At 42.8% G+C, this 12861-nt stretch overlaps 1 protein-coding gene across 1 annotated transcript in view; it reads left to right on the top strand.

Annotated features, from left to right (window-relative positions):
* The window catches only part of XK (X-linked Kx blood group), a 29829-nt gene that overhangs the window by 14017 nt on the left and 2951 nt on the right, over window positions 1–12861 (top strand). Inside the window, exon 4 of the mRNA XM_019473056.1 lies at window positions 8593–8855. Coding sequence (XP_019328601.1) covers window positions 8593–8855 — 263 coding nt within the window. The remainder of the gene's footprint in view (window positions 1–8592; window positions 8856–12861) is intronic.

Below are 12861 nucleotides of genomic sequence, written 5' to 3'. Positions count from 1 at the left end.
GGTGCTCTGCACCGGTGTTAGCCGCGATCAGATCCTTCCCAGTCTTATTTCTGAAGCCTGCGGGAGGAATAATTTCCTTTTTAAACGTCCTTAGGCAGAAACGCAGCGAGGGGCGTGGTGCTTTCTGACCTTCAGTAAGCACTTAGCATTGGAGAAAACGGGTTAAGCCCCTCCTGAGAGGCAGGTGGCGGGCAGGCCGCGCTCCTGCGGGGAGAGGAGAGCCTGCCGGAGCCCGCTCCCTCTTTCTGGCGGCGTTTCCTGCGCTTCTCTTCTACCCGTGTGGCTTTCTGCAAATGGTTGTGTCTGTTCGCTGCTGGTTTATCCATAACGCTTTGCTCTGAGGTTACTTCCAGGAGAGAAAGGAAGACTTACTCAGTTGCTGGTCTAAACCAACGGTAGTACCCATCCCACCTGTGCGTCTTGGAAATACCAGTAATGCTTTAGTCTGTCTTTTCTTTCCGAAAGTGAGCTTCTTGCCCCAAATTGCTTTGGAGATTTTTCAGCTTCAGGTCAACTTCTGACTGAAAATGTCCTTAGGAAGAAAAACAAAAAACAGGTAGATGAAAAGTTACAGAGGTGGTGCAACCCCATGACAAAATGTTTGCTGGGGGCTTTCATTTTAAATTTACGTTCAAATCTTTTCTTTAAAAAGAAAGGGAATTAAATATAGTGTCTCTGTAGTAGAGGCTAGGAGAAGTATCCCCAACTTTTTGAAATTCCTGGACAGTGTGGAAAGGGAGGATTTGCTCACACTAATAAGAGTGAACAGTTTGGATGTTGCAAAACATCTTGCACTTCAAAACCGTTTAATTCCTCTATAACCATGGCTGGATTTTTTTGTTTGCTTGTTTTGTTAATATTTTAAAGATACTTAAGTTATGGTTTAACAGTTAAGTTCTTGAAGAGCTCTGATTTTCTAAAAGCAAAGAGCAAAATACTTCCACGTTCTTTGGAAAATAAGAGTGGAACCAAAGAGAAACCAACTATCAAAATAAAAATTATTTTCATGACTTCTGTCATTCTAAATCAATTTGTTGAGGTCAGACAAGGAAAGAATGTCATGTCAAGCTGCAAGATGGGAAGAAGCAAAGGATGTAAGCAACAACAACAAATTGGGAGGATTTTCTTTCTAATTATCTGGAAGAGACAAAGACTTCTGCTTTGACCTTAACCACCAAGCATGATTTCACTTTTTCTTTCTCAACATCAAGTTTATCTGTTTACAACACAAGTCTCATCTTGTGCAGAACACACTTTCTGCTGTGTTGGCGAGCTCCCAGCTGCAGTCGCTACTGTAAAACTAGTGGGCATACGGAAGCCCTCTCCTCTCCTCGATGCTGCAGCGTATGAGCGTGTCGCCAGCTCTGCACTTCTGCCTTTCTGAAAGATTTACGAACTTAGCGTTTCCCGGAGGTTTGAAGATGTTCTGGAGGCGTTGCAGCATGCCCGTGCCACAGTCCCGTGGTATCATTTAGGCAGTACGAAGCAATGCGTGTCAACCCCTCTCTAGACGCAGGATGACTGGAATTACAATTACTGATAAAGAGAGGGTAGTACATTCGTGCCACCTGAAAAACTTATTTCCTGCTAAAGGCTGGAAGGACTCTACAGATTAAGAGAAAAAGTGTCATAGAAAACAACCTCTCTTTAGATTCAAGGAAATGTATCTATTTGTAGCATACAGTACAGAAGTGTGGGAAGGCGAACTAATCGGTCTGAGACAGACATTAAAGGTCTTTTTTTTCTCTTCCTTGCCATTCTATCCACTGCCACTAAACATTGTTGTACGTGTCAGAAGAGGAAACCGATCGCTTCCCATCAGGTGTAGATTTGCACTATAAAAGTTGAAGTGTTTTCAGCACATGAAATACCTTACCTTTCCCTACTTCGCACAGGAGGCTTTCTATCCTGTGTGGACTGGAATACACACAAGTCTGAGGTGATAGCTAGAAGGCAAAGTATTTTTTGGCTGCATCATCACTTTGCTGTGGCTTTAACCATTGTAAGCTCAAAAGGACCATTGCCCCTGGAGCCATTTTGTCCCATCCTTTTAGGCAAACCTCTGCTCCTTTGCACCACAGAGTCCTGCTGCTGTTAATCATCTGCTTCCTTAGCAAGAAGCTTCACTCCATCCCCTGTGTTCGGTCTCTCTTGTATCTCACTGGCACAGCCCAGGGCCTTTTAGGGAGTGCTGGGTCAAATTTGGTCAAATAGGACACACAGACAGTAGAGCCGCACCAGGCTCTGTCTGCTTGCATCATCAGAATGAAATGTTAAAGAGCCTTTAGGCTGTGTGAGCTGGCATGCTTCAACAGAGGGCAGTCTGCTTCAGCTGGCTTTAAAAAAAGCTAACACTGGCTTTTTAACCATCTCTGTTTGGTTTATGACGTGATACAGGATAGTTAGTATTTCTCTGTTCACACTCAAATATCGGTGCACTGGTTTACACACAGCACATGTATGTTGTGTGAGTTTTCTTCACCATCTTAAAAGCCAGACATTTTTCTTCCCTTCCTTTTTCCCTTAAAAAGTTAAGTTTAAATTTTGGGGAATGGTATGGAAATATCTTGGCAGGGAGGGAGGGTATTTAGCTTTGCAAGCCTATTTTGAATCCTCTGTGTGACAGGGAAAAAAGTACATTCTCTTACAAAACCTTCTTGCATACCACCACCTTCCCCAAACACCCACACTCCACCTGTTCAGGAGGCACTCGCTGTCCTGCTGCTGCCACTGGAAGTACTAAAATTAGGAAGCATCCCTCTGCCTGGAGAGGACTTTTGCTGTACTGGGAGAGTACTGTTAATGCACCATTTTTTTAATTCCTTCTCCCACTCCTTAAGAGTTTCTTTATAAATTCAGAGCAATTTGTAAAGTAAAATTCCTACCCCCCTCGGTGGCCTGGCTCTGCTCCCCAGGATGTAGGCATGCCAGAGACTGTTCAGAGAGTTGGCTGGAACAAAGTGACTGCAGGTTTCTGGGCACCATGGGGGATTCCTGCAGCATTTCAGGTTGGTGCCACTCCTTGTGAGTGCACTAATTTGTCTGGATGCTTAGAAAATCTATTTGGATACTTTCTCTTTTTTTGTAAAAGGAGATTCTTTTACCACATAAAGTAAATTATTACACAGAAAAATGACTTAAAACAATAGCCAATGTCAATGAGGGATCTAATACGTTTTTCTTTTCTTTAGAGAAGACCATGATGAGCTTTTTGGCTCATTATCGGCTGCTCCTGAGCCAAGGACTCGGGAGTCCTGTTCATTTGGACAGCACCTGTAGCACTGACATTGTCTTGAGGTTTTAGGTGCTGCTACAATTCCAATAAATAACCGGGTGTATTTTTGCTAGTGTACTGCTCTGCACTTAGGGATTTGTTCAAAACGCAAATAGCTCTTCATGAAGGGTGCCAGAGAAACCCCTGTTAACTTGCTTGCCCTTTTCTATTCTGCAAGCAATGAACAGGTCAGGAGCTGAAGGAGTGTAGTTTTCCAACAAACTGACTTGAACAGTCGGGGCTTACAGTCACAAGCAGGGGGTGTTGGTGGCATTGCACCGTATGTCCGCTGGATGCGGTGGTTCCTTATGATCTGATTTACTGAAGGCAGTACTGAAGTGGCATATCCAGAAGGGACTGGTGTGAGCTTGGCGGTGCTTCCTTCTGATACCAACTTCACGGAGAGGAAAGCTAAGTGACTGCTGGTGTCTTTGAAACTACTGTCCCTAGTGCTCTGTTAGCTGAATGTGGGCCTACAGGCTCTTCCACATGCAGGAACATGCAATTAGGAGATGGCTCTGTCTTGCAGGATGATGAACTTCTCTTGAGAAAAAAATTGAAAGCCAATATAACAGGCTTATATAAAGGATAAAATATATAAAGGATATAAACAATAGACTTTTTTTTAATGGGATCAGGCTTTGTTTCTCAAGGCATAAGGAGAAACAGGCCCCTACATAGAACAGACTGTGTTCCTCAGATTTTAATGGGGCAAGGATATAAACAGTAGACTTTTTTTTTTTTTTTAAATGGCATCGGGCTTTTTTCTCAAGGCATCTTTGTTTCTCAAGGCATAAGGAGAAACAGTCACGTGTCTGTGTACCGTGTAGACAGCAGCAAAGCAGATGCAGTAGGAAGTTTGCATCAAACTGCCAGAGGAGCTGCTGTTACAGCCGAAGTTAGATTCTGTGAGCTGCAGGAAGTTTAAAAAGAAACAAAAAAACCCCCCCCCAAAACTCCTATAGGCTGAAATTATTGGAGTCATTAATGTTTTGGGCACCTAATTCTGCAGTTTGAAATCTAATAAGCTATAACGGTGCAGATAATGCTTCAGTCACGTTGTGCAGAAGCATTGTCTCTCGTGGGTAGTCTCTCTTTCCTAGTGACCTGCTTTATAGTTCAGAATAGCACAGGTCTAAAAAGCTCTCTTCCATTGGCGACCTTACTGTAGGAGATTCTGCTAGCTCTAAACTTTACAACTGTTGATGCATCTCCCTCTTTTCCAGATGGGAAGAATATGCCTAGACCCTCTTCAGGTGCTTTTTTTTTTTTCCTTCTGTATTCTTGAGCAGATGTGTTAGGTGTCCAAGATGCAATGAACAGAAAGTCAGTGCAGATGGAAGGTAGAGCAATGAGTGAGGAACAAATCTTTCTCTGACACAGGTAAGCAAATCTGTAGGACTGATAAGTCTTTTGCACACTTCTGTAAAGAAAAGGAGTTACTAAAAATTGAGTCATTAGAGAAATCTACATTTGCAGTGAGCATGTGTGGATAGGTCTCTCGAATAGCCGTTTGCTCTTGAAGCGCTTGTTGGCTGTGGGAAGTTCCCTGTTTTCATTGCCTGCTCCCTCTTCACACCACCATTACTTTTGCCTGTATTTAAATCCCACACATCCATGATTAAAAGAGGGAATGAGGTGCGTGCTTGCTCTCAGCAGGCATATAAGGATAGGATTATTCCTCCTACTGACTGTGTAGAAGATGAATGTGTTGCTGCTGAATCACTCTTTGTAGGCACCATCAGGATCCTTGAAAAAGTATAGCTCTTCTCTCTGCCAAGGTTTAGCAGCAGGGGAGAAAGCAGCGCCATCTTTTTCTTACCTTTTAACTTTCACTGTAGAGAGTAGATCTGACTTTTTTTCCTGCAAAGTAATTTTAGTTCCTTCAGAGCCCATACTGCAACTGTCATTGCTTTACATGCAGTGAAATCGGCCGGCTGCATGCCTGCTGCTGTTGATGCCACATGAGGGAGGATCTGTTGAAAGGGCCCTAAACATCACTGCGTTGCAGGAGATGGACTGTGCAGAAGTTGGGATCTCCCATTCCTGTTCCTCCAGAGCAGAGCAGCAATGAGCAGTGAGCAACTGGGGCTTCTGGGGAATTCCCTGTTCTGTAGTGGAGTTTGTAACTGTGGAGGAAAACTGGCTTGAAGCAATCGCCTTCCTGCATTGTCTCTTAGTTGTGTTTCATACTAAAAAAGAACAAGCCAGTTCATTGAAAGACAACCTTTCTGAATGCACTTCATAGACAAAATCATAACGTGGCACAGGTACGTGATCTGAATTGATTCTTCATCACTGTTCTGAACCCTTCTCACCTGGATGGTTCTTCAAGTGCCTATGCCCCTCCTACACTTTATTACTTAAACATTTGGATTGGTGCTCTTTCTTTCTAGTGTATCAGCTGCCAATCTGCTCCTGTTTGAAGCAGTTCCTTGTGCAGTGGCGCCAGCTAGAGTCTTGAGTACATTTGTTACTGGCCCCAGAAGGCATGACCTCCAGAGACACTCTTGCACAGAATGGGCAGGGCTCAGAAGATGGGCATCATTACTGATGTAATCTGAGTGCTTGCACATACCATTTTTATTACTCTGTTGTACTGGTAAAAGTCCCCTTTGGCCCTAAGGTTTGCTCATCAGACCATTCATTTCACATTGTGTTTGCTTTTCTATACAGACATAAAATTTCCCATCACAAACAATATACTGCTACTTAATACCTAGCTAATAAATACAAACCAAATGCTTGCTCCAAAACCCAACGTTTTGTTGACTATAATATTTGCTATAGTCAGTAGTCTCATGAATCTTATCTTTTCTATGGGATTACTGCATATGTGTTAGATGGGTCCCTAGACTATATCTGCTTCTCATCACACACAGCAAGAGTTCAGAGGCTGATGCTGAGATCTCGTTTTCTGTAATAGCTTCAGACTTACCCTCAGCTCAGGATGAATAGATGGCTGTGAATACTAAGTGAGACAAAAATGTTCTGGGATCTTTCTTTTGGAATAAAATCAATTTGTTGGTTTCAAAATCTCTGTTGGCTTCATAAGTTGTTGTGCTTTATTAATTTTTCACACCCTATTTTTGGCTGTGTGGATTCTTTCACATGGAACAAGACTGGCAGGGACTGAAAAGATTAACAAGGGGAAAATAGAAAGTCTCCACTGTGAATGGAGCCTCCAGTGCACCAGGCACTTCAAATAGCTTTAGTGATAATAGTAGCTGAAGCCTAGTGAATCAAGGGTAGTACTAGAGGATCCTAAAACTGCTCTCCATCTAGAGCAGGTGAAACTTGCTAGTGGTCCAGTTAGGGGAAAAAATTAAATCAAGTTTACTAAAACAAATATCAGTATGCTTTTATTTGAATTTCTGTCAGTGCTGCTTTACTGTTCGGTCTGTGAGCTTTCCCTGAAAAGGCTGGGGGGGGCGGGGGGGGAAATCAAGCTGAGAAGGAAATGGGAATTCAAAGTCTCGGACAAGCATAGCTCTGTGTTTTGTGATTGTGAGATACTTTTAAATAGAAGATAAGCCCTATTTGTACATTACAAAAACTCACTGGCCAAATCTGACCTGTCAGAGACTTGGAGATGCTGCATTCCAGCAAGTATTACCTACAGAGGCAACCAGGTGGAGGAGATGAACCCCAGCAGGCACTATGGAAGGAAAGAAGACAGCTCAGTCCTCATCAGAGGATGATGCCTACACAAGAAGAAGATACCATGCGTGTCGGGCCATGGGAGGAGATGTGACCAGAGCTGGTGCGACAGGTCGCCCTCGCAGTGAGGGTTTCTCTCCCCCGAGCTTCCCTCTGGGCTGGAAGCCAGCCATCACCAGTCCTGTTGCTCACACTACAATTGTTTTTCTTCTTGAAGCCCGTACCAGTGTTAGGCGTAGAAGAGAAAACAGGTTGTGTCTGCACTGGGTTTGGGCTTTTGGGGGGGTTATTTTTCAGTAGTCAATGCCATTTATCCTTTATGGCCCTGCTGTACATGGACTCCTCCGCAGCAAGCCCTGTATTTTTAGGACCCTATGCAATGTGACAGAAATAGTGTTTCTTTCCTCTCCCTTCCCCCTCAGCTTGTGACTTCATCTGTACCTCAGTAGATCCTGAGGTTGACTGTTCCCCTTTGTGTTTTGGGTCCTGCTTGATGCCCAAGCCCACCCTTGACACCTTCATACCCAAGCAAATCTCTTAGAATAGTTTTTCTAAAGTTTTTGCCAAACTAAAAATAGGCATTGGAAGGAAGTTTCAGAACCTTTCCTTTCATAAATGTGTCTGAAGCTGTATTATCTTCTTTAATACTCAAGGAGCCAACTTGTCCTCGTTGCTACAGCATTTGCTGCTGCCAACCCCTTTAGCCCTTTTCCATTCCCTCCGAAATGTATGGGTTATTCTCTGTGCATGGGTAGAGGCAGCGTGTATTACAACAATATGTAATTTATGAATAGAAATGTATGTGCTGGCACCACATTTTTCTTTGAAAGTCTGTGGTAAGTTAGACCTACATAAACAAGAGGGTTTGGTTCACCTGTGTTTAAAGTACAAAGAGCCGCAGCAACTGAAAACACTGCGTCTTCTTACTTAGAATATTTTTGCAAGATTGTGTTTAATATTCCTTAAACAGTGCAATAAATGTAAGCAAACATAAGGAGTAAAGCTCCTATTTCTGTGTCTTTTTAAAAAATGTTAATATCCAGAGTTGTGAGGCTCTAAACTGCTTGTTCTCATTATTGCTGCTATGGCTTGTTACTTGTGTTTTGGGACCATCGCTTGGTAAAGCGAGGACTGGGGTCCAACTGTTTGAGGTGTGTGCACCCGCTCGTACCCTGAGCTTCTCTCCAGTGTCTTGAGATTGTTTGTTTAAGGTGAAGGTATGAGAAGTGGTTTTATTGCCATGTCACAGATGTACAGATAACACCAAGAGAAGGACATGAGAATCTGAAGAAAGACTTCCAACTTGCCTCCTGGGTTGGGAGCCTGTGAACATCGTAGTGGATGAGTAGTTTAAGGACTTTAATAGGACAGCAGAGAGCAAGAGCAGCTCATAGGAAACAACTAAACCGCCTCCTGTGTCTGAGTACTACAGGCAGCCCAAAGGGCACTGCCAGATTCTTGCCCTCTGGTCACATGTAGTTCACGTTTTAAAGGGTGAAATCTGTCATATTCCAAATTTACCAAGAGGAGAAAATGTACAGACTTTGCTCTGTGAACAAATGACTTGGTATGTGATGGCTTAAAATACTAACGAGTGGAAAGACCTATGCTTTTCTTCCATTTTTTTCCTGTTATTCTATTTACTGATTTGCTTGTAGGTGTGTGGAAGTCTTTTACATTTACTTCCACGCTGGCAGAGTTGAAGAGCCCTATGTCAGCATCACGAAGAAGAGGCAGATGCCCAAGGATGGGTACTCGGAAGAAATTGAGAAGGAAGTGGGCCAGGCTGAAGGCAAGCTGTGTACGCACAGGTCTGCGTTCAGCAGGGCGTCTGTGATCCAGGCATTCCTCGGCTCAGCACCCCAGCTCACGCTCCAGCTCTACATCTGTGTCCTGCAGCAGGAGATCACGGCTGCCAGAAGTAGGTCGAGCTGTTGTTATCACTTCCATGTTTTGGTGGGAGGGAGAGGAGAAGGGTGAGCAGTCAGGTGTAGCTGCCCTGGGCAAGAACCAAACATATTGCAATGGGTTTCATCTCCCTGACAGCTTTTGATGGTGATGTTGCTCTCAAGTTTATCTATACCATCATGTTTTAGACTATGATGCTTCCTGTAGCATAGTTGGGTTGCTATTAAAACATTAATTTGATAAGTGGCCATTATGGCATGAGAGGGAGGCAGCTGGAGGGACTAAGCTGTCTTCGTGAAGAGGAAAAAAAAAAAAATTACCTCTGTTCCATTTTGGTTTTTGAGCAGACTTTTTGGAAAATTCCTTGGGGTACAGTGCAGAGCATGTTTTGCCATGCTGCATTAAGGAGGGTGTACTTTCAGGAATGCAGTTTCAAATATGGACTGAGGACCTGAACTGTCTTTACTTGTGCCAGACTCTGAATTTGGAATCAAAAGGCAGGATTCAGTAAGCTGGTATGCAAATGTGGCCATCTCATCTCTGGACCCAAGCTGTTAAGCCTTCACCAAGCAGTGACGCACCACATGGACTTACCAGCACACATCTCTCTCTGTGGGACTCTACATCTTGCTCCATGATGTGCTCCAGCTCCTTGAAAAAAACAAAAAGTCTTGATTTGCTGGCTGGCTGCTAAATGAAGAACCTACTCCAGCTGGTCGTAGGACAACCAGCTTTTCGGTGTAAGAAAGGACTTTGGCACCTGTGTGAACTGGAGGTGTGTTTCCACTGAAATACAAAATAGCTCTTGTTATATCTCCGCGGCCTTGAGAGGCCAAGGATCTTTACCAGCTTCACAGCTAAGGAGGCTGAGGCTAGGGTGACACGTTATGAATCTGATTGCTTTCTTCAGTTCTGGTATCTTGGTTGGCAGTGTACCAAGGTAAGGAACTAAGATTTTTGGAGAAGCCTTTATAATAACGTCAGGGTTCTCCCCTCAACTCAGGGAATGGAAAACTTTAGTATACCAAAGGGCGAGTCAGCACATAAGGATATCGCAACAGGTTAAGGTCTTCATACAAAAGTACTTGTTTAAGGTCATAGCAGTAGTTACTTGAAAGGCATTGCTTCTGACAGTTTCTGAGTACTGCATAGCTAAGGTAGGCTCTTCGAATAACCGTGGCATCTGTGACATGGGATGAGAATAAAGCAGCTGAATCCTTTGCTGAGCGGTGCAATTAGCAAAATTTCCAGTCACTTCACTGCAGATGGCATTTGCTTGAGAAAGGTCACCTTTTTATTGTATTTCTTTTATTACTGTTGTTGACCTTACTGGTCCTGATTGCCAAGGAGAAGCGCTGTGTTCCAGATGATTAGAGAATTGCATATTTAATAATGATTTGTAACTCTCTATTACTTCTGACTTTTATCAGTCACTGCTGAGACAAATTCTGAATCACAGACTGGCAAGTGACCTTCTGTGGGTGAAGCAAAGTTAAACAACCAGAGATCAGCTGGCTCACCAGGGAGTTCAGTGAACCCACCAGCAAATGCAGTAGTCATCTCGTGTCTCTCAGAAGCCATCTCCATAGCAGGTGTAATTCTAAATTATAGAAATGAAAAGAAAAAAAAGTGGGTTGTTTTAGTGATTTAGGAACAATGGCAATGTCTATTAGAGCTCATTCACCAGAAAAACAAGTCCTAACCATATTCCTCTTGTGTGTATTTTGCCTTCTGAAATACTGAAACTTTCTGCCGTCTCTTTAGCCAGCTTATTTCTGCAGCAGTACCTTTTGTCCACCAGTAGTATTCAGCCTCCAGAGTAAATGGGAATGATGCATAGCACAGTTTCAGCTTGTTGTTTGTTATGTGTACACGGGGATTCTCACGTATAGGGACATGACTTCAACCTTTTGATCTTGCAGCATCGTCAAAGTAATTTAACAGCCAGTCCAGCTCTTCCACACTTCAGATGTCTTCAACTTCCCTGTTCTTTGACACTGGTCATCCAAAGTGCACGCTTTTTTCCATTTGTCTCTGTTATAATTATCCCTCTCTTCTTGTATTTTGATTTCTACATTTTTTGTCTTGACTCCTCATCAGTCTCTTATTTTTCTGGATTCCTACACTACCCTGTCTGTTATTCTGTGTAAATTCTGCCTGGTCAGTGGTAATGAGGTCAGTGTTATCTGTGAACCTAAAGCTGTTTACCATCACGCTACATAGGATGGTTTGTCCCTTTCAGGTCTGTTTGAAACTTGTTATTGCTTCCAGTACTGAATTGAACAGTTCTGAAAAGAGCATGCATCCTTGCCTAGCCCTTTGTCAACCAGAGCCATACTGCATCTTTCTTGTGTATTTCCTGGCATTCATTAATTTCTCTGGATGTTTTCTTCTGGATGATCAGATTCTTGCCAGTGTCTGGCATTCTCCAAAATTGTCATTTCACTGTCTGCCAAGAACGTAAGATCAAGAGAACTAAGGAGAGTTGCAAAAGCAGGAAAAGCCTGTAGGTTAGTGATGAGAGACGTAAAGCTTCGGTGACTGTTTAGCATGAAATGCACAGAATTGTATGAAATGCAACATTGGAAACCCACATGTAATAGCCTAATCTGAGCCTAGTTGTAGACATTCAGCTCTTTCATTGTTTACAGCGTAACTGGGAAGAAGTTCCTAACTTGTTACTGTATGAAATGCCCAGTCTGACTTTGTAATTGCCACTCCCAGAACAGACACCAAGGTCTCTCATGTGCATTTGGGCTTCACCCTGTACTCAGTGCTTCAGCGTCTGTCAGTATCATGCATTGCCTTAGAGCCAGCTATAACCTTGCTTCGAAGAGGTGGCTGACATCAGGCTCACGTCAGTTGGGCAGCTATCAGGACCTCTTCACTTAGGTAGTACCACCTGGAGAAGCGCAAGGCCAGGAGGTGCCAAAAAGACCTGAGTTAGTGTTAATCATAAGAACAGCTGGCTGTAGATGGGGGATGTGTGACTTGGCCTCTTACCCTTGAAAAAGGTCCAGTTCTCAGTGCGCAGTATTGAATGCGGAAGATCTGCTTCCGTTAAGAGCAATCTTTTTGCAAGTTCAATGTTTTTGTGTCGTTAACAGCAGTCAAGTTATCTTTTTCAAGTGTTGCTTACAGTGCTAAAATAATCTCAAAAGGCGGATTTCCAACCATTTAAAAATAAAATTATTCTGCTGAAAAAGGTACTGTTTTTCTTTAAGTGAAAATTTGTAGCAGTGACTGCCATCTTCAAGAATAGAAGTTTTGGGTTTATGATTTTTTTCAACTTACTAGTGTTTGCAGTGTCACTTTCCTAATGTTCGTGACTGGGCTTTGTAGGTGGTCTTACTAGATATCTTAAGATGCTTCTACAGTTGCTTCTCCTAAACTCATTAAGCTCTGACCACAGAATACTTTCCTCATTGTTTGAACAACATACTTTGAGTATTAATAGTTGTTTCTAAGTGTTGAAATTATATCTTAAGGCAAAAAAATGTGTATCTAGGTGTCTTGCCCTAAGTAACAAAGTAAGTGCCCTTATTTTTCAAGGGTTCTGATTATCAGTTCAGAAAACTATAGTATATATAATAGATAACTTACGATCCTTCAGCTGAATGTAAGATTTCAGTAATAGATATTTGTGATGAAGCTCATCTAGAGCAGAATTCACTCTCTTAGCAATTTCTGAAGTGGGAAGGACCAGGTCTTGAAAAGACTTAAGACATAATAAAAAAAAACCAACAAAATAAAACGGTGCCTCCCTGAATGGCTCTGTGAGTGTGCACCTCTGATTTGTAAGACAAGTACAGCCTTCTGGGAGTGGGAAGGGAGAAAAGAAATACCACCTTTATGGCATATGACTGCTACGGGATTTGGGACTGTTCCAGGGGAGGATACTTTGCCTTTTAAATTTTTACTTCTTTGCCTGCTCAGGATGAGTAAAAGTAATAATAACGTCACCTTCCCACATTTCCCTTTGTGGTTGCTTCAAACCATCTTTCTCAGACTTAAAAGTG

The sequence above is a fragment of the Aptenodytes forsteri genome, unplaced genomic scaffold (assembly GCF_000699145.1).
Source record: "Aptenodytes forsteri isolate BGI_AS27 unplaced genomic scaffold, ASM69914v1 Scaffold2, whole genome shotgun sequence".
Classification (NCBI taxonomy): domain Eukaryota; kingdom Metazoa; phylum Chordata; class Aves; order Sphenisciformes; family Spheniscidae; genus Aptenodytes; species Aptenodytes forsteri.
The sequence above is the reverse complement of the archived record's forward strand: the minus strand, read 5'-3'. Positions and strand labels throughout refer to the sequence as shown.